General features: G+C 39.9%; 1 protein-coding gene across 1 annotated transcript in view; it reads left to right on the top strand.

Annotated features, from left to right (window-relative positions):
• The window catches only part of Iqgap1 (IQ motif containing GTPase activating protein 1), a 106,877-nt gene that overhangs the window by 34,002 nt on the left and 53,375 nt on the right, over positions 1–19,500 (top strand). The window contains exons 3-9 of the mRNA XM_004623319.3: positions 1,804–1,960; positions 4,106–4,183; positions 8,543–8,619; positions 14,587–14,654; positions 16,633–16,746; positions 18,070–18,248; positions 19,153–19,237. Coding sequence (XP_004623376.1) covers positions 1,804–1,960; positions 4,106–4,183; positions 8,543–8,619; positions 14,587–14,654; positions 16,633–16,746; positions 18,070–18,248; positions 19,153–19,237 — 758 coding nt within the window. The remainder of the gene's footprint in view (positions 1–1,803; positions 1,961–4,105; positions 4,184–8,542; positions 8,620–14,586; positions 14,655–16,632; positions 16,747–18,069; positions 18,249–19,152; positions 19,238–19,500) is intronic.

Below are 19,500 nucleotides of genomic sequence, written 5' to 3'. Positions count from 1 at the left end.
CAAGACAAACCTGGGTGATGTGGCAAGACCCTGTCTCTCAAAAAAAGCAAAACCAAAAAATGTCAGCACATCAGTAAACATTATAAATATTTCATTTCTATTTGACAATAAACCTAATTTTTATTCTAGTCTACTGTATCTTGAACTTTATTTATTTGGCTTTTCAAAGATTTATTACTGTGGTCATGTCAGGTAACAGCTAATGTTTTAGAAATTTTTTTCCAACTATGGTGAAGAATGTAAGGGTATATCAATCCTGTAGAATCTGAGTATAATAATTTTAAGTGAGAGGTTCTTTTGATCTGGATTCATAAAGTTAACAGATTTCCAAAATTATATGTAAAATTTAAGTGTATAAACATTTTTTTCTGGGGAATCATCTATAGCTTTCCCCAGGTATGGTAGTGCATGCCTGTAAATCTCAGCACTCTGGGTGGTTGAGGCAGGAGGATCTCAAAGGCCCTGAGTTCATTGCCCAGTACTGGGATTAGAAAATACATGCTACTAAACTTTTCTGTGTTCTTAAGGTTCCCCAAAATCAGGTGAGGTGCATTCAGTGAGAAAATAGTTTTTTTTTTTCCCTGCTTTCTGCCCTGCCTCTAAAAAACAAGAATTTATTATCTTCCCTTCCTCTAGATTATTTACTGATTGGTGGTGTGTGTTATGTATGTATGTATGTATGTATGTATATATGTATTTGTACAGGGTCTCACTGTGCAGCAGCTCAGACTTGCAGCAGCTTGGACTTGTCGTGATCCTCCTGTTTTCAGCCTCCCTACCACACCTGGTCTCAGTGGATGGCTCAGTGGACCTGGGGGTGGGCCCGATGTGGCATATGGTGCTGGGGATCAAACCATGGTCCCTGCACTTTCCTAAGCAAATGCTTAATCAGCTGAGCTATCTCACTGGCTCAGTTGTGTTTTTTTGTTTTTTTGTATTTAGTACAGAGTCTATAGGATCTCACACAGATTGGACTCCTAGTGATTCTCCTGTTTTCAGCTTCCCAAGTGCTGGGATTATAGGCATGTGCCACCACGCCCAGTCTCAGTTGCCATCTCAGCATACCCTAGGGGTGGGGCCAGCATGGCAGACCAGGGATCGAACCCTGGTTTCTGCATCTGCCTAAGCAGGTGCTTTAGTACACTGAGCTACCTGGCCGTTCCTTCAATTGTGGTTTTTTTTTTTAAAATTTAATTTATTTATTTATTTATTTGTGTGTGTGTGTGTGTGTGTGTGTGTGGCCAGCTCAGCCCACCAGGGGGCGGGGCTGGCTGGCATGTGGTGCTGGGGGATTGAACCCCGGTCCCTGTGCTTTGCTAAGCTTGTTCTAAGTAGGTGCTTTAGACCACTGAGCCATCTCACCAGCCCCTCAATTGTGTTTTGACAGTCTTTAAAAAAAAAAATCCTAAAACTTGAATCTAGAAATTCATTGCAGATTCTCAATTCTGAAACTAGAAAAGAATATCAGCAACAAACCTTTCAATAGTTAGGATGGTAGCTTCAGTTACAAATGGTTTTCCTTGGGATTTCACAGAAGCAACCCTAGAGCTCCAAGAAAGAGTCTAAGGCAGCATGCTGTGCTGCTGCAGCTGAGGAAAGGGGGGTGGAGAAGGTGGCATCTGTGCCAGGCATTGTCTTCACTGCCTCTGAGATCTGAGCCAGCCAGGGTGTGGCTATGTGTGGAAATCCATTTTAAAAGAGCATTGCTGTGCTTAATTTGAATTTCTCCAGGGAGAATAGCATTTAAAGTACCTAAGAAGAGTTCTGACTTTCTCTGATTCTTTGTCTCCTCTGTTTGTGCAGGTGGATGGAAGCCTGCCTGGGGGAGGACCTGCCACCAACCACAGAGCTGGAGGAAGGACTTAGAAATGGGGTCTACCTTGCCAAACTAGGGAACTTTTTCTCTCCCAAAGTTGTGTCCCTGAAAAAAATCTACGATCGGGAGCAGACCAGATACAGGGTGAGTCCTTTCTTTCTGCAAGTTTGAAAATGAAGCTTAGCATACTTTATTTTGTGTGAGAGCTGTTGAGAAAAACAGGCAAAATACAGCCTTGTTCAGCGAAGTACACCTTTCAGTATGCCTGCCAGAATGGAGACAGTAGTCCAAAGGCAAGATCTGGCAGTAAAGGAGTATTAGCTATCTGTATTTCCGATAGAATTCTTCTTTGGTACTGGGATTGAACCCAGGACCTCATAAATACTAGGTAAATGTTGTACCACTGAGCTACCTTCTTTAGCACTCAGTCAAATTCTTATGACAAGGATGTGTATCTAGAAATTTTCATAGCCTAGACAAATTTTTTCATTCTTAGAAAGTAGAGGAAGTAACCAGCGGAATTACTACTTTAAGTCTAATTTTAACCAAGCACTGAGACTTGCTTGCAAATTGAAAGGCATAGCAACTTTAGGGAAAAGTGTCAGCCTACAATACTGGATTCAAGGGGAGAAATGGAAAAATGACCTAATTTCAGAAAACTGAAATGAGTGAGTTTTATTCCTGTGACTCAGGGCCCTAAAATAGAAGACTTGTTTAAGTTCAGATATTAACAAGGACCAAATTCTGTTTTATACTATGTTCCTTAAGAGAGCTTACCTTATAAGTACTTATTTGAAAAAGGTATAAGTGATAGCATCAACAAGAGTATAGAAATGGTTGGATGGACAGAATTGGACCAAATGTCATAACGATCTGCAGACAGCTTGAAAAGAAGTTTTTGAATCTTGTTTAAATTCAGGGAAAAACAAGGAATATGTAGGTTTTCAACTAAAATTAATATCCTAAGCAGAAACTTTTCCTAAGAAGTGAAGACTTGGTTTGGTGGCTCAGTGGTGGGGTTACTGCTTAGTCTCTACCAAGCCTGTGAGGTTTTTTAAAATTTATTTATTTATTTATTTAATGTATTTGGTATAGGGTCTTACTATGAAGCTCAGACTCATAGTGATCCTCCTGTTTTCAGCCTCCCCAGCACTGGGATTACAGGCATGCACCACCACGCCCGGACTTGGTGGCCAGCTTAGTGTGACCAGGTGGGGCTGGAGCAGGCGTGGCATGTGGTACCAGGGATGGGACCTGGTCCCTGTGCTTGCATAAGCAGGTGTTTAGTTGCTGAGCTATCTTGCAGGCTCTCTGTGTTTTGTTTATAAAAACAAACAACAGCAGCAAAACCCAGAAGATTTAATGTACTGAGCTTTAAGTAAGGACTTACTCTAAAGAGGACTTTAAAGTTGTTCTGTATGCAGAATAACAAGACAGCAGGAACTTTGCAGCAATACAGCTATACTTATGCGTACACATTTATTTATTTTAATGTCCTATCTTATCTCTGTATTCTTCTTGAGTGTAATTGTTGCTAAAAACAATTAAAATGAAAAAAAAGGCTGAGGATATGGCTCAGTGGTAGAGTGGTTCTGTTGTCAGTTTTGCCAGAAACAGTGATGGAGGATGAGAAGAGGTTATTTTATTTTATTTCTTTCACATCATAAGAGATTGAACACAGATACATACATTGAACTACATCACCATGTCCTCTTTTCTGTTTTTTTGAGATATGGTCTCACTAAGTTGCTGAGCCTGGGCTCAAACTTGTGGTCTTCTTGTGCCTCAGCCTCTCAGAGTGCTGGAATTACAGGCCTATGCCACCATACCTGGCCTAGGCATCTTATTTTTTAACATGTACTATGAAAGTCCTGATTGATGTTTTATGGTATCTGATACTTTGTAACTGTCTTTTTATCTGCTCAGGTACTACACCAGCTGCTTCATGTACATTATTTAAATCCTTATCACAAATACCTAAAGTATGCGCTGTGCAAGGGGAAGTTAAGACTGAAAGGCTGAAGTGACTTGCCCAGTGTCACTTGTAGATGACCAACAAGTTATGAATTGAGTCTAGGATAATACAACTCCAAAGACCATTTTTGGTTAAGCACGCTGCATGGTTCTCCAGGTAGCTTTTAGGGAGAGGAACTGAGATGTGGATTTGGCTTCTTGGTATTGGCATGTAAGCACAGTGGCCTTAACTTAGAGGGGGCACTGTGAGCTTCATGAGGAGAGCTTTTGTTTAGTACTTGCTAATGTTGCCTGATGGCCTCTTATTCCTTCTAGGCAACTGGCCTCCACTTCAGACACACCGATAATGTGATTCAGTGGTTGAATGCCATGGATGACATTGGATTACCTAAGGTAACTTACCTGGTAGTCATAGTTCTGGATGTTTTGGAATAGCATTTCTCATTCTGTGTGTAGGAGGATTCCCAGAATCTTCGGCTAATTTTTTTTTTTTCTGTTTGATTTAGGAAATGTCTATTTTTCTTTATGTTCCTCATATCTGTTTTGCTTCACTCTAGAGAAAATCCCTATGACAATGTTTACTTTTACTATATAAATTGTAAATTTAGATTAAAATGTCTTTTCTTAGAATTCACATTCTCAGGCCAGGGATATAGTTCAGTGAGTGGCACAAGTGCCTGTCTGGTAAGCACAGTGTCCTGAGTTTGATTTCTGGTATACAAAACAAAACAAAAAAAGAATTCACATTCTCTGAAATTCCCCATTTTAAAATGTACAGTTAGTGATGTTTACTTATTTACAAAATTGTTACAGAAAAGTGTGATGTAAGGAAATACATTAGAAATGTCATTTTTTTAACTTCAGAGTAACCAAATCTGTAGAGTATGAAGGGTCATTGTATAGTTTAAACTGTAGAAGAAATAAAATGACATTACTTCCTGTGATGATACAGGAAAACTCAATATAGGAGCATGCATCCTTTGAGTGTTTGGTTTAGGGGTTTAGTGCTGTTCTTAGTGAAATGACAATTTCCAGCTACCTAGCAGCTATCCATAAAGACTGGACTGTATTGCCACTCTTAATGGCATGGTCAGTTAGCATTCTTTTCTTTCTTTCATAAGTTTGTCTTTGACCAAGGAATTGGTCATTTTTAGGAATTCATTCTCCTAAAAATAATCAGAAAAGCATAGACATATATGAACATACAGGCATGCACATATAGCCACGCAAAGATTTTCTAGCAGTGCTGATGGTAGAAAAAAATTGATAACAAGTTACCTGTCCGGGCTGGTGAGATGGCTCAGTGGTCTAAAGCACCTACTTAGAAGAAGCTTAGCAAAACACAGGGACCGCGGTTCAATCCCCCAGCACCACATGCCAGCCAGCCCCGCCCCCTGGTGGGCTGAGCTGGCCACACACACACACACACATACATAAATAAGTAAATAAATAAATTAAAAAAAAAAAAAAGTTACCTGTCCCTTTGCTGGAGTGTATAACTTAGATTAAAACCAGTGAAATGCTAATGCCATTAAAAGTGTCATCTCATGTCATCCTTGATGTATTAAGTAAGGGCAGGAGAATCAGATTGAGGTTCTAAAAATTTCACTAAGATGAACTCATGATTTGTATGTAAAAATACAATGAGCATTCTTGGGAAAAATCTAAAAGCAGGTACTTTTGTCATTTTTGTTTGATGATACTAAAGGGTGGTTAGAATTTTCTTTTTTGAAAAATTCTCTTTATAGTTTTCTATAGAGTACAAATTTTTATAACCAAAGAAAAAGAAAAGAAGTGAGGTGTGGAGTATCAAAGTGGCTAAAACCATTTGGAAGTTTGATATTTACTATATTGCTGAGCTTGTTTTCACATACATTTATGTTGAGCTCAGTTAGATTTAGTCTTGAGTATTTGCAAAAGACTAGATTTTACCCTTTTTCTCTCCTGTCCCTGACCAGAGTGCTGAAGTTCTTTGCCATGTTTGAGAATTAGACCCCAGGAAATGCTGTATGTCAAGTTCCTATAGCTGCTTGGCCTTTCTGTGCACCTGTAACTTCCTGTTACTGTTTTTTTTTTTTTTTTTTGTTGTTGTTGTTTTTTTAAACATAGTATATTACCAGTGGGCAGAGACAGTTTAACTCTTTCAAATGGTCCTAAGAGCTTTGTTAATGTTTGCTGTTGTTAGTAGTGTTGTTACCACAAAATGCCACTGTATTGTTTTGCATTGTGTTGCATTGTATTGTATTTTTTACTTATTTTTTTGAGATAGGGTTTGCTGTGTAGTCCAATCTGGCCTTCAACTACCAGCAGTCTTCCTGTCTCAGCATTCTGAGTGCTGGGATTACAGGTGTGTGCCACCTCGCCTGGCTAAAAGGCTTTATAATAACATCATTTTATTTTTGTCATATAATAATAGTAGCTTATTGCCCTGGAATGTAATTACAACATAGAGTGCCTTAAAAGATCTCAGGGACAGCATAGTAACTATGGTTATACACCCAAAAATGTCCACCTTACATATTTAGGTCCAGAAGGCTTCTGGAAAGTATGAGCTAAAGATATTTAGCTATGATCATTATGTATATCTAAATTATAAACTTAATAAAAAAATTTAGTAAAAAATGTATTGTCATACCTCACACAATGTGCAATATAAAGTTGATAATAGATATGCAATGTCTCTTAGCTATCTTTCGTAATTTCATTATGTGGCATATACAAGTTAAGTGTAGAAATTTGTATTTGTTCCCTCTTCTTACCCCTTATTATCATTGATACTGTTGGCTACCTTCTCCTTGAAATATTTTCTTTCTTTGAATTTTTATATTATTTTTAGTCTGCCCAGCTAGTCTTCTTTATTTCACCTCTACATCCTGTTGATAAACATTCCTAAAGAGGTAGTCCTTATGTTAGTTACTTTCCCATTCTTTTTTGTTCTCCCATTCTTGTGGTTCCAATTATTCTGAAGATTAGTAGCTACAAAGAAATCATGATATTTTCATTTGGATGCTGAATATTTCTCTTTGGTTAGCTATTACCAGAACTTTCCATATCTTAAAAAAAAACTAAATGTACTTTCCCCAAGTAAACCTTTTTTTTTTTTTTTTTTTGGTTTTGTGCAGGATCTCACTCTGCAGCTCTGACTTGTAGAGATCCTCCTATTTTCAAGCCTCCCAGTGCTGGGATTACAGGTGTGCACTACCACGCCTGGACTTGGTGGCTGGTTCAGCGGGCCTGGGGGTGGGGTCAGTGCAGCATGTGGTGCTAAGGCTCAAACCCCAGTCCCTGTGCTTGCCTAAGCAGGTACTGAGTCTGCTTAGTCCACTGAGCTATCTCGCCAGCCCTCCCCAAGTAAACTTTCATGTTTGTTTTGGTTTTGAGACAGGTCTTGCTATGTAGCCCAGGCTGGCCTCAAACTCCTTTTGCCTTAGCCTCAGCCTCTCAATCCCCAAATAAACTGTCCTTCTTTCCCTCTTTCTTTCATTCCCCCCCCCCCTTTTTTTTTTTTTTCCTGGTACCATGGATGGAACTCAGGACCTTGAGCTTGCCAGGCAGGCACTTATGCCATTGAGCTATATCCCAGGCCCCCTCTTGCTTTAATTCTCATTCCCTCCTCTGTCCCTCCCTTTCTCCTTTTCTCTCTCCCTCCCTCTCTTCCTCTCCTCTCGCCTGGTGGTATAGTTCTGGCTGGCCTTTGAATCCACTGTGTAGTTCAGGCCTCCCCAACTCCTGTCTCCAGTCAGATGAAGGGCTCTGTTGTTATTCTTAGCTTTGGGGGCTAGGATACTTCTTTGTATCCTGTTTCCCAAGTTAGAACTCATCTGACTTTTGATATGCTCAGAATAATGTGAGTCTATTCTACCTACACAACTATTTCCCATCAGTTTCTAGACTGTATTTTGTACATGTTAAAAAGTAATAGTCTGACTTTACCAGTTGATGTGGTTATGCCTGCTTTCTTCCTGCTGTATCCTCAGTGGAGAGATCTTTTTCCTCTATCGTGACACATTCCTTTCTTCAGCTCAGGACCTCTCAGTGTGTCCTCCTATAGGTCTTACTGCTCTTGAGGTTCCCCCCTATGTATGGTTACTCTTTATCTGTCAAAATCACACAGTGTGTTTTCTACATTGAGAAATATTGAAATTCTACCTTGGAACAGATCTGGCCTGAATAATTTGGATCAGGGATTGTGTTTCTGTGTGGCATTCTGTTTGCTAATCAGCAAGTAACCAAGGAGAAGTGCTTATCTTCCACCTTCGTGGAGCTTTCTATTTCAGCCACTTCCTTAGTGTATTTTCCTACTTCCCCTGTAATATTTTATAATTTTCCATTGTCTGAATGTAGCAACTTGTACAAATGTAAGCCTGTGCTGTGTGTTGAGATGTAAATCTAGGCATGGTAGATGGAAAATAGAAAGATTGTGGTCCCTTCAAGCCTCAGACACTTGCAGTGATTGAAAGCAGACTAGAACTTGGATTCCGTTTGCCTGTATCTGGGCCTGAAATGAGTAAATCACCTCCACATACCTAGTGAAATTCAGTGGAATCCGATGGAAAGTTTGCAAATAGTACTTTTCACGTACTAGCATGTTATTGTAGTATTTATGATTATGTGTGTGTTCATCCAAATGAAGTTGTTGAATGCTGGCCATATTTGCTAACCACCCATGGTTTCATTTGTGTTATTGGTGATTGGGAATAATCAAATGATACCAGTGTATCAGTAACTTACTCTACCTTTATTTTTCCCTAGATTTTTTACCCAGAAACCACAGATATATATGATCGAAAGAACATGCCACGATGTATATACTGTATCCATGCACTCAGGTAATTAGTCTCTTGGTAAAATAAGCAGTTTAGGAATGATATCTCAGTTGAGTGTGTATCTTTTTTTACATGATGTAAAAATAAACATTTTTTAAAAAATCACCTTTAGGATTTTTTTTTGTACCAGGAATCGAACTCAGGACTGCATTTGCCATGTAGGTACTGTGGTGCTGAGCTATATCCTTGGCTCAGCTTCAGGATTTTAAAATAAAATAGAATGATTATATCTTCACAAAATGGTGAGAAACAGCTGTGTTTTTCTAGGGAATAGAGAGAAAGGATTGATTTATTCCCATAGCAACAGATAATTTTGTTCTAAAAACATGGTATAATCTTTCATTGTTTAGTGTCTCTGTGAACTCTGCTTTTCACTTCGGATATGGTCTCTTTATTATGTTGTCATCTAGGTCCTTACCATTTATTTATTTCTTTTGGAACTGGGGATTGAACTCAGGCCCTTGTGCTTGCCAGGCAAGTGCTTATTCTACTGAGCCATCTCTCTGGCCCCCAGGTCCTTACTCTTATTATTTTTTGTTTTGTTTTTGTTTTTGAGACAAGGTCTCACTATGTTGTCCAGGCTGGCCTTAAATACTCACTGTATAGCTCAGGCTGGCCTTGAACTCATGCCAGTCCTCTTGCCCCCACCCCCAAGTACTGGGATTATAGGTGTGCGCCACCACACCTGGCTTTCTTTGATCTTATTAAGCTGTTTGTTCATTCTTTTTGGATTTATGAAACAAGAGTCTCGGGCCGGGGAGATGTCTCAGTGGAATAAGCACTTCCCTGGCAAGTGCAAGGGCCTGAGTTCAATCCCCAGTGCCACCAAACAAACATACAAACAAGAGTCTCACTATGTCATCCAGGCTAACCTGGAATTGTGATCATCTTGTCTCTGCTTCTGTTGTTGGGATTACAGACCTGTACTGCTATACCTGGCCATCTATTCATGAAATTGTTTTTATACTAACACAATTTAGTATAAAAACTAAATATACTAAATATTATTAGTATAATAGGGTACTGAATTAGCAGGTCCAAGTGATGGTAAAGATCTGCACTTTATTGATACTCTTTTTTTTTTTTTTTTGCGGAACCAGAACACAAGTATAATAGGAACTAAAACAAAAAGAAATTTTTTGGGCCACAGAGATAACTCAGTGCTGTAAGCGTCTGCTTAGGCAAGTGCAAGAACCCAGGTTTGATCCCCAGTACCATATGCCGTGCTGGCCCCGCCCTGTGTGTGCCAGGCCAGTGCATGCATGTAATCCCACCACAGAGCCTGAAATAGATCATTATGGGTCCAAACTGCGTAGTAAGACCCTGTACCACATTAAAAATTTTTTTTCCTGAACTTTCCTGGTAAATTTGAAAAAAAAAATTAATTTTAGGTCTTAAAGTCAACAGGGCACTGAATTTGAAGGAAAAGACGCTATGCTAGAGGGAGGATTCGATAGGAAGGGGATAGGAGTATGCTGTAGTAGTGTGGGAAAGTAATTTTTTTTTTTTTTTGCGGAACTGGGAAGTGAACTCAGGCCCTGTGCTTGCCAGGCAAGTGCTTATTCTACTGAGCTATCTCTCCCCGGCCCCTAGAATGTGTAATTAATCAGATGGACTCTGTGACCATTGTATGAAAAGAGTAGGTTATAGGAGAGAGTGGGACATGAATATGGGTTTCCTTGCTCTGCCTTCTCTTTTTATTTATTTTGCCTGCTCTTTGATATTGTATCTTATGTGTATATGTCATAAATGTTAACCACATGAGTGGATGGGTAAGATTAGATGCCTGTTGTTCCCAGTCTCTTTTCTTTCTCCCTTGCTGCTGGGATTGATGCTTAGCCCTTGTGTACAGAGCTTCACTGCTGTGTCAGTGCTCAGCCCTGGTCAGGCACATGCTGAGTGCTTGGTACGGCTGGAACTGGTGTGAAACAAAGGAGAGTAGGGATGTAACAGCAGTGGGGGGACTCCAGAGTGAGAATATAGAAGTTTCTCATATATGTATCTGAGACAAGGTCATACTGATCCTGAGACCTATGGCTCAGTGTTCCAAGAGGTCTGTCTATGCTGCTGACTTTGCCATGGCTGCAGTGACAGTGGTTGTATGAAATTGGCAGGTACAAAGCAAAGCAGGCAAGATTTCCCTCTGCTAGTTCTGGAGCCACCTATGTAAAAGGTCCCAGGCCTTCCATTCTCTGAGACACAGGCAGATGAAACAGTCCTTTCTGATGACAGAATCAGAGTGCTGGCTTGGGAGACGTTAGTGCTGTTTTCTTTCTCCCCAGTGTGTGGATTCTGCACAGGGAGTCTGCCCAGGGCACAGCAGTGCAGCGCATGCTGGCATAGAGCTACAGCTTCCTGCCTCTCCCTGGTGTTGCTCCGGAGGGCTGGGGGGGGGGGGGGGGGCTGGATAGTTTGGGGAAGTGTGGGCAGCGGCTCAGAGCTTGCTTCACCCAGAAGACCCAGCGGTGCTCAGGGTGCTCCTCAGGTCCTCTCCCTGAAGTCAGGAAGTGCTGTTGTTTTTCTCCCTTGTTTTCAATCACTTTGAAGTCCTGTCTGGCATCATCCTTGAGGTAGTCATTGTACTTCAGTCAGACTATGTTGCTGTGTGGGGAATGCTCCACTCTTCAGTATTCTGAATGTATTTGTATAACCTCACTTCCTCTGATGTGTTGCTATTTCTAAAAAGTGATTTTGGGGTCAAATGGACCCATGATATCTTACTTTTTAAAAAAATCTTTTTTCTGAAAATTGAGCTTAAATATAATGTGAGCCTAGGGCCAGCCAAATAGCTCAGTGGATTAAAGTGCCTGCAAGCAGGCCCAGGGACGTGGGTTTGATCCCTGGGCCTGCTGTGCTGGCCTTGTCCCCAGGGCACATTGAGTTGGCATTTGAGACTGGGCATGGTGGTACACACCTGTAATCAACAGCTCTTGGGAGTAAACAGGTGGATCACTACGAGTCAGATCTGGTAGTAAGACCCTGAACACCCTGTTAGACCCTTCCCTAAAATACAAAGAAAAAAAATTTAAAAAAAATATTATGCTTATTTATTTGCAAAATCTGACAAGAATGAATTGTGGTTATGTGGAATATTTACTCAGCTTGATCATTTGTATTTTTCTCAGTTAAAAATTACTAGATTAGGGGTTTTGTCTCAGGGTGTGGTGGAGCTGTTTTATAATACCATATATACCTTCCTCATAGCTGAGAAATTCTGTGCTAGAACATGTCTGGCCCAAAGAATTTAGATTAGGGATTGTGTACCTGTACTGGATTTTGTTTGCTGATCAATGACTATGTATAAGAGTTTTTGTTAATCTTTGTATTTGATTTAGAGACATCTGTGGTACCCTGCATTCAGCAAAGATATGTAATCCAGATAGGCTAGTCTCCTATGTCCTGTTTTTACAGGGTACATTTTAGGCAAAAGGAAAGGGAAAGAAGCCTAAATTCAATCATTGGCTCATCTGTTACAGGTTCCTAACAGCTTTATGCCTAGCAAAGGGACCAGCACAGCTCAGAAAGTGTTATTTACTATTATGTTAGGATTTCTGAGTTGCAAGTGTGAACCTAAATTCTTTTAATTCAGAGTAAGAAAGTCCAAGTGGCTGTGATAATTCGATTCACAGCTTCAGGATCTCCTTAAACTGCTAATAACTACCGGGTCCTTGCTCCAATGATGGTACCACTGTACCTTTTTTTGTTTTGTTTTGTTTTGTTTGTGCGCAACCGGGGATTGAGCGCTTATTCTACTGAGCCATCTTCCCGGCCCCACTGTACCATTGATGTTGTGAAAACAATTCACGCTTTGTAGGGCTGAGAAAGTGATATGCTTAAACTTTCTGGAAGTATAGCAGTCACGGGCTGGGGAGATATCTCGGCAGTCTAAGTGCCTGCCCGGCAAGTGCAAGGACCCAGGTTTGATGCCTGGTACCACATGCTGCTGGCCCCAAAGCCCCAGGTGTGCCCTGCCAGCCAGCAAAACTGTGCATGGTAGTGCATACCTGTAATCCCACCACTGGGGAGGCTGAGATAGAAGGATCACAAGTCCGAGCTGCACAGGTAGACCTTGTACCAAATAAAAGATTTAAAAAAATTTTTTTTAAATACGGCAGTCATTTTTTTGTTTCAGAATCTCCATACTGATGTCTTAGTGGTTCTATCAGTTTACACTCCCACAAGCAGTGGAGAAGGGTTCCTTTCTCCTTGCAGCCTTGCCAGCATTTGTTATTGGTTCAGTTTTTTCTGGAGTGAGATGGAATCTCAGTGTTTTAATTTGCATTTCTTGAGCAGCAGTGATGTTGAACATTGTTTTGTTTTTAAGTATTGGTTGTCTTTATTTCTTCATCTGAAAAGTGTCTATTTCAGATGCCCATGTTTTAATTCAATCTTTAAATGTCTAAAGTTTTTGAGTTTTTTATATATTCTAGATAATAGTTCTTTGAGGAATAGCTGGCAAATTTTTTTTCCCATTCTGTAGTTTGTCTTTTTATGATTGTTTTCTTGTGCAGAACTTGACATATCCCATTTGTTGATAATTGATATTTTGTGTGTAGTCAAGATTTTGTTTAGAGACTCTTTGCTTAAACTATGTTTTCAAAAGTTTTACCTACTTTGTCTTCTAGCGGATTGTTTCTTTTTTTTAGTGGATTGTTTCTGTCTAATGTTTAGATCTTTAATCCATTTTGATTTTAGTTTAGTGCATAGTGAAATACGTGTGTCTAAATTCAACCTTTTAGCATGTGGATAGCTGGTTTTCCCAACACTATTAAAGAGGCTACCTGTCTTCCAGCAAAGGGATTTGGCCCTATAAATTGCCCGTTTGATGCCTTCCAATTTATTGCTTCTGATCTTGAGCTTTAAAATTCACTTAACATGATTTGGGTTTATATTTATAAAATATGAATTAATAATATATGCGAGACTCTAGTTAGACTAGTGAGGGAAACTTTTGTGAGATATTGGGGCTTGAACCTAGGGTCTTGCACTGAACCCAGCCATTTATAAGACTTTAGACTTTGAGACAGGGCTGAGGAGATGGCTCAGTAGAATAAGCGCAAGGGCCTGAGTTCAATCCCTGGTTCCACATAGATAGATAGATAGATAGATAGATAGATAGATAGATAGATAGATAATTGAGACAGGGTATTGCTAAGTCACTGAATTGCCCAGGCTAGGCTCAAATTTACAGTAACCCTGCCTCAGTCTCCAGAGTACTGAGATTATAGGTGTACATCACCATGTCTGGCTTGTACGAAACTTTTATTGTCCCTGGCTTCGTGGATCTAAGAGGCCAGTTTTTTGTTTTTTGTTTTTTTTTCCTTTTCTGATTTAAAGACTAAAGATATAAAGTATGTACTTTGAATCTCTTAAATTGCCTGAATTAAACTTTATGTCAGTATATCAATTCAGTTTGAGTAGGATTTGCTAGCTGGGCCTGGTGGTGCATGCCTCTCATCCCAGCACTTGAGAGACTGAAGTAGAAAAATCCTAAGTTTGGGTAACTTAGTGCCGACCTCAAAATAAAAAATAAAAGAACTGGCAATATAGCTTAGTAAGAAGCCATTTGTTTAATCTCTAGTACCCCCCTAAAAAAAGATTGCTATATAAATCATTTTCATGAGTCTTTAAAAAATATTTTACTACCTAAAACTTTTCACAGCAAAGTAAATAGAAGAGACCTTACTAATAGCAATTATATTAGCATTATATTAACATGTAAAATGAATTTTTTCAAGAACTAAGGGTTGAGTTTGTGTTCTGATTTCCCTGTCTGGTACTCTTTCTTTACATTATGTGATTTTTATAGAATTGTTTTTTTACATAAAATTTAAAACCCACGTTGAAACTGTTGTAGGGTACTGGAAGTCTTTTTGTTCATGTTTCTGTTTTTTAGCCAGTTTTCATCTTTAAGAGCAAGAGCTCAGTGCAGCAGTGAGTCTTAACTGTTCTGCCTATTGTGTCTTCTAGTTTGTACCTGTTCAAACTAGGTCTGGCCCCTCAGATCCAAGACCTTTATGGAAAGGTTGACTTCACAGGTAAGGAGATAATAAACTTAGAAGGAAATGCTTGATTTATGTGGAAATAACCTGGAAAGTTGACTGTAGCAATTTTAAAGAACTAGGGCTTTAGAAATACTCTGATAAGAAAAATGAAGTGAATATAAATAAATTGTTTTTCCTAGTATAATGCAAAAATACTAAACTTAGAATTTAGGCTCTGATCTCTTACTTATGTTTTTCTGGCCTCTTATCACATGGGCATATCTGAAGAAACTTGGTTTTTGTATGAGAATAATAGCATATAACATAAAACAATAGTGTTAGCATAAAACTTTAGTGTGTGATGGAAAATTTTTGTCCCTTTCCTCTCTAGCTATTACCTGTTGAGGGCAAATCAAAGGCAAGAGTGGGAAGTGAGGTGATGGAAAGAAGACAATTTAGTAATTTTAAGCTGGGTGTGGTAGTGCATGCCTACAATCTCTGCACTTGGGAGGCTTAGGCAGGACGATCCCTATGCATTAGAGGCCAGCCTAGGCTGTCCAGTGAGTTCAAGGTTAGCCTGAACTACATAATGAGACCATGTCTAAAAAAAAGCAAGATGATAATTTTAATATTTGAGCTTTTTTGGGTGGGTGTTTCTGTTTGTGCAAGTCTGTTTTTTTGTCCTTGTGACCACATAGCTGGTGCTCTGAAACCTGATAAGGAAAAGAAATTTATTTAGCTCAGAGCTTCGGAGGCTGGAATTCTAAGATCAGTTGACCCCGTTGGTTTGACCTCTGGAGAGAAACTGTAGGCACATCCTGGCGGAGCACCTCTGCCAGGGAAAGATCACATTGCAATGCAGAGCACAGGTGGATGTGGCCAGACTTGCTTTTCTTATAGCAGCTTGCTTGCTGGTGATTTCCCCTCCCCTTCTCCCCTTTTCCTCTTACCTTCCCCCCACCCCTTTCTCTTTTTCTCTCAGAACTTGGAGTCCTCTGGAACTCTCTTAAGCCTGTCTGCCAGCAGGACCTGGTACCTCCCAGCAGGTCCTACCTCTTACAAGTCCCAGGACATCTTATGTCACTGAACTGAGTCCCAGGCCTCGAATTTGAATACATTGGACAAACCACATCCAGGCATCCTGGTCTAATGTCAGGTGTCTAAAGGGCCTTGGGGAGAAAGGGGAGCACCCCCAATACTGGCTAGGGAGAAGGTGGATTTAGAGTTTTGCACCGAAGATTATTTTGTAGGCCTAGGAGTTTAAAAAAAAAAATAATAATTTTTTTTACTTTTTAAAAAAAATGTATTTGGTTGTTACAGGGTCTCACTATGCAGCTTATACTCAGTGATCCTCCTGTTTTCAGCCTCTCCAATGCTGGGATTATAGGCACATGCCACTATGCCTGACTCAAGTTTTTTTTATTTTTTGACACAAGATCTTGCTGTTTATTCTAGACAGCCTTGAATTCACTGTGTAACTTTGGCTATCCTTAAACTCAGTGATCCTTCTGCCTCAGGCTCCTTAGTGCTGGGATTATGGGCATGTGCCATTACATCCAGCTAGTAATAAACTTTTTATCTGTGATACTTTTCCTTCTAGGGAAGTTGTTCCCCAGACTTGGGGCAAGGCCAAACCTTGCATATTGTTTTGTGTATCATTTGGCTTTCTGCCTTAGAACCAAGATTGCTGAGTAGTAGCTAGTGATTTGCATTGCAAAGACTGAGATAACTGATTCATTTGTTGAGCTGCTTTTAAAGCTTCCATTTATAAGTTTATTGTAGGAAATACCATAGGCACCACTCTTAAAAAACTTTCTCATAGTACCTTCAGAGCTATGCCTGAGGCCCATCTGATAGTACTGGTCAGTGCACATAGCAGGTACTGTGCTGTGTGTCTTCATAGGTTGTTCATTAAACTGTGGCAACAACTTTTAAGAGATTGGCTGCTACTTTAAAGTTGAGAACTCTGTTTCCTTCTCTGAGCTGTGGAAAGGTGCTTAACTTGCTTGACTGAGTTCATTCTGTCTTGTAGAAGAAGAAATCAACAACATGAAGAGTGAGCTGGAGAAGTATGGGATCCAGATGCCCGCCTTCAGCAAGATTGGGGGCATCCTGGCCAATGAGCTCTCTGTGGATGAAGCCGCATGTAAGGAGAGAGATTTTCTGGGTTCGGATGGGTTTGTTGGTACCACTTGCAATAATTAATACTATGGCAGTATTCTTGGACATTAGGAATTTTCCTAAAGAGTTTAAATTGATAGTTCTAAATCATAAATACTGCTGTAAACCCTCCTGTGCTGTTGTTATCTGGAAATGAATTATTGATTTTGTTTGCTAGGAAAACATTTAAGCAGGTTCTACATTTCAGGGCCTGATACAGTTTTTTTTGCCCCCATATGGCATTTAGTAGGCAGTAAAGGATGAACATTTTTTTTTTTTTTTTTTCTAAATGTATTTGGTTACTATAGAGTCTTATTACATAGCTCGGACTCACAGTGATCCTCCTGTTTTCAGCCTCCCCAACACTGCTATTACAGGCATGTGCTAGCATCCCCAGACTCTGTGGCCAGCTCAGCCCATCCTTTGGGGAGGGGGCTGGTGTGGCATGTGGTGCTGGGGATTGAACTGTGGTTCGTGTGCTTACCTAAGCTTGCCTAAGCAGGCACTTTAGTCCACTGAGCTTTTGTGTGGTCCCTTAAATTTTTTTTTTTTTTTTTTGTGGAGCCAGCAATTGAACTCACCCCCTTGCGCTTGCCAGGGAAGCACTTATTCTAATGAGCTATCTCCCCGGCCCCAAAAAACTTTTATACAGGGTCTTGCTGTGGGGCTCAGACTTGTAGTGATCCTCCTCTCTCAACCTCCCAGTGCTGAGATTACAGGTGTGCACTACCATGCCTGGTTTCAGTGGCTGGCACTGTGTGGGGCCGGGACAACATGGGGTATCAGGGATCCAACCCAGGTACTTGCGCTTCCCAGACAGGCGCTTAGACCGCTAAGCTGTCTCCCCAGCTCCAGAGTGAATATTTTTATTTTTATTTCTTTAATTTTTATTTTAGTGAACATTTTTATAACAAATGTTTTTTGCAAAGTTCTGTTAGCGTTGTTTCTCTGTGCAGCTGCAAATTTAGCATGGGTCAATATGCAATGTTTTAATTATTGAAACTGCTAGTAATCGGTTCTGAAACTGTCTCATTGCTATTTGTTTCTCAATAAAATTATTTAAAATAAATAAAATAAAAATGTTAAAAACGCAACCAAATTTAGCATGGATCACAGGCAGAGCTGTGGTTTTTGTGTATCGTAAAGCGGAGACCAGGTTTGAGGACTCAGGACACGATTCCCATATCTTCAAACATTTCTCTGGCTCTGAAGGAGTCTTTCTCTATAATAGGAGATTGCAGTATTGTTCTATGTATGTCATGTATACTGTTCAGTAATCTTGCTGTTCTGTGCTTTGGATTTCTTTTAGTACATGCTGCTGTCATTGCTATTAATGAAGCTATTGACCACAGGATTCCAGCTGACACATATACAGCTTTGAAGAACCCCAACGCCATGCTTGTAAATCTTGAAGAGCCCCTGGCTTCCACTTACCAGGATATACTTTACCAGGCCAAGCAGGACAAAATGACAAATGCTAAAAACAGGGTAAAAATGGAATTTCTAATTAAAGTTTATTTTTGTAGTCATTTGATGTGCCACTTTAACAATCAGTTTACTGAAGTACTAGTTATATACAATAAAATTCACCTATTTAAATGTACAGGTTGAGTTTTACCAAGTGAATGATCACCCCAAAGAGTTCTCTGGCAACTTTTCCCTCTCCTGCTCTCATCTGAACTCCAGGCAACTACCAGTGTGTCTTCTGTCACTACATTTTACCTTCCCTGAAATTTCATACAAATGGAATCACCTAGTCTTTTGGTGTTAGACTCTAGTTTGACCCCTGTTTCCTTCTTGAATTTTGTGTAATGAAGTTTTGAACTATTTACATTAACGATAGACAGTGCCTTTTTGAAAGAGGATTTCTAAATATTTGCCTGGTCTTTTTTTTCCCAGTTTCTCTGGGATGAAGTATTTGGTTACCATTGTTTTAAGGTAGGTGGAAATTAGTTGAATGAGTCAAACTTGAAAAAACTTAAGCTAAGAATCTCATTTTAGACTACACAAACTTATTCATCCTTTGAATTAGTGACTTCAGTGTCTCTTATTTTTTGGAAACTGTCCAGATAACAAGAGGAAAGCAACTCTATTCTCCGAGTACTCTTGTCTTCTCTTATCATCATAGAGCAGGGATTTCACCCCACAGAACAGGTGCCACATTAAGCTGCAGGAAAATTGCTATGGTCAGGCCCCTGCTTCCAGCCGGAGGCTCCATTGCCCACTTTTCATGTGTTTAGTGAGAGTCACACAGCCTTCCGTGTGGGCTTTACAAGGATTCTAAGCCAAGTCATACACGCTCGAGTGGTGTTATGGTAAAGGAGAATTGGAGGTGTGTCTGTGTCTTCCTAGAGAATTGAGCTGCTAATTTACATTTTTTACTCCTCTTCAGACAGAAAATTCTGAGAGAGAAAGGGATGTTTATGAGGAGCTCCTCACACAAGCTGAAATTCAAGGCAATGTAAACAAAGTGAATAGTAAGTATGCTCCTGGGTCAGGCCCTAGGGGTCGTTACAGAATCATGTGAAGGCTGAGCTACTCTTGGAGTAAGAAAATGGACTAATATAGAGGTTTTGGATGCTAATGGGCTTGTTCAGGCCTTTTTGTGTGTGTGGAACCAGAGATTGAACTCAGGCCCTTGCGCTTGCTAAGGAAGCGCTTATTCTACTTAACCATCTCCCTGGCCTCTCTACAAACTTTTTAAAGAAAATGTGTTTTCCTTGTTTTTTTTTTTTTTTTT

Source organism: Octodon degus, unplaced genomic scaffold (assembly GCF_000260255.1).
Source record: "Octodon degus isolate 3935 unplaced genomic scaffold, OctDeg1.0 scaffold00002, whole genome shotgun sequence".
In the NCBI taxonomy this organism is placed as follows: domain Eukaryota; kingdom Metazoa; phylum Chordata; class Mammalia; order Rodentia; family Octodontidae; genus Octodon; species Octodon degus.
This window is presented reverse-complemented; position numbering and strand designations above follow the sequence as displayed.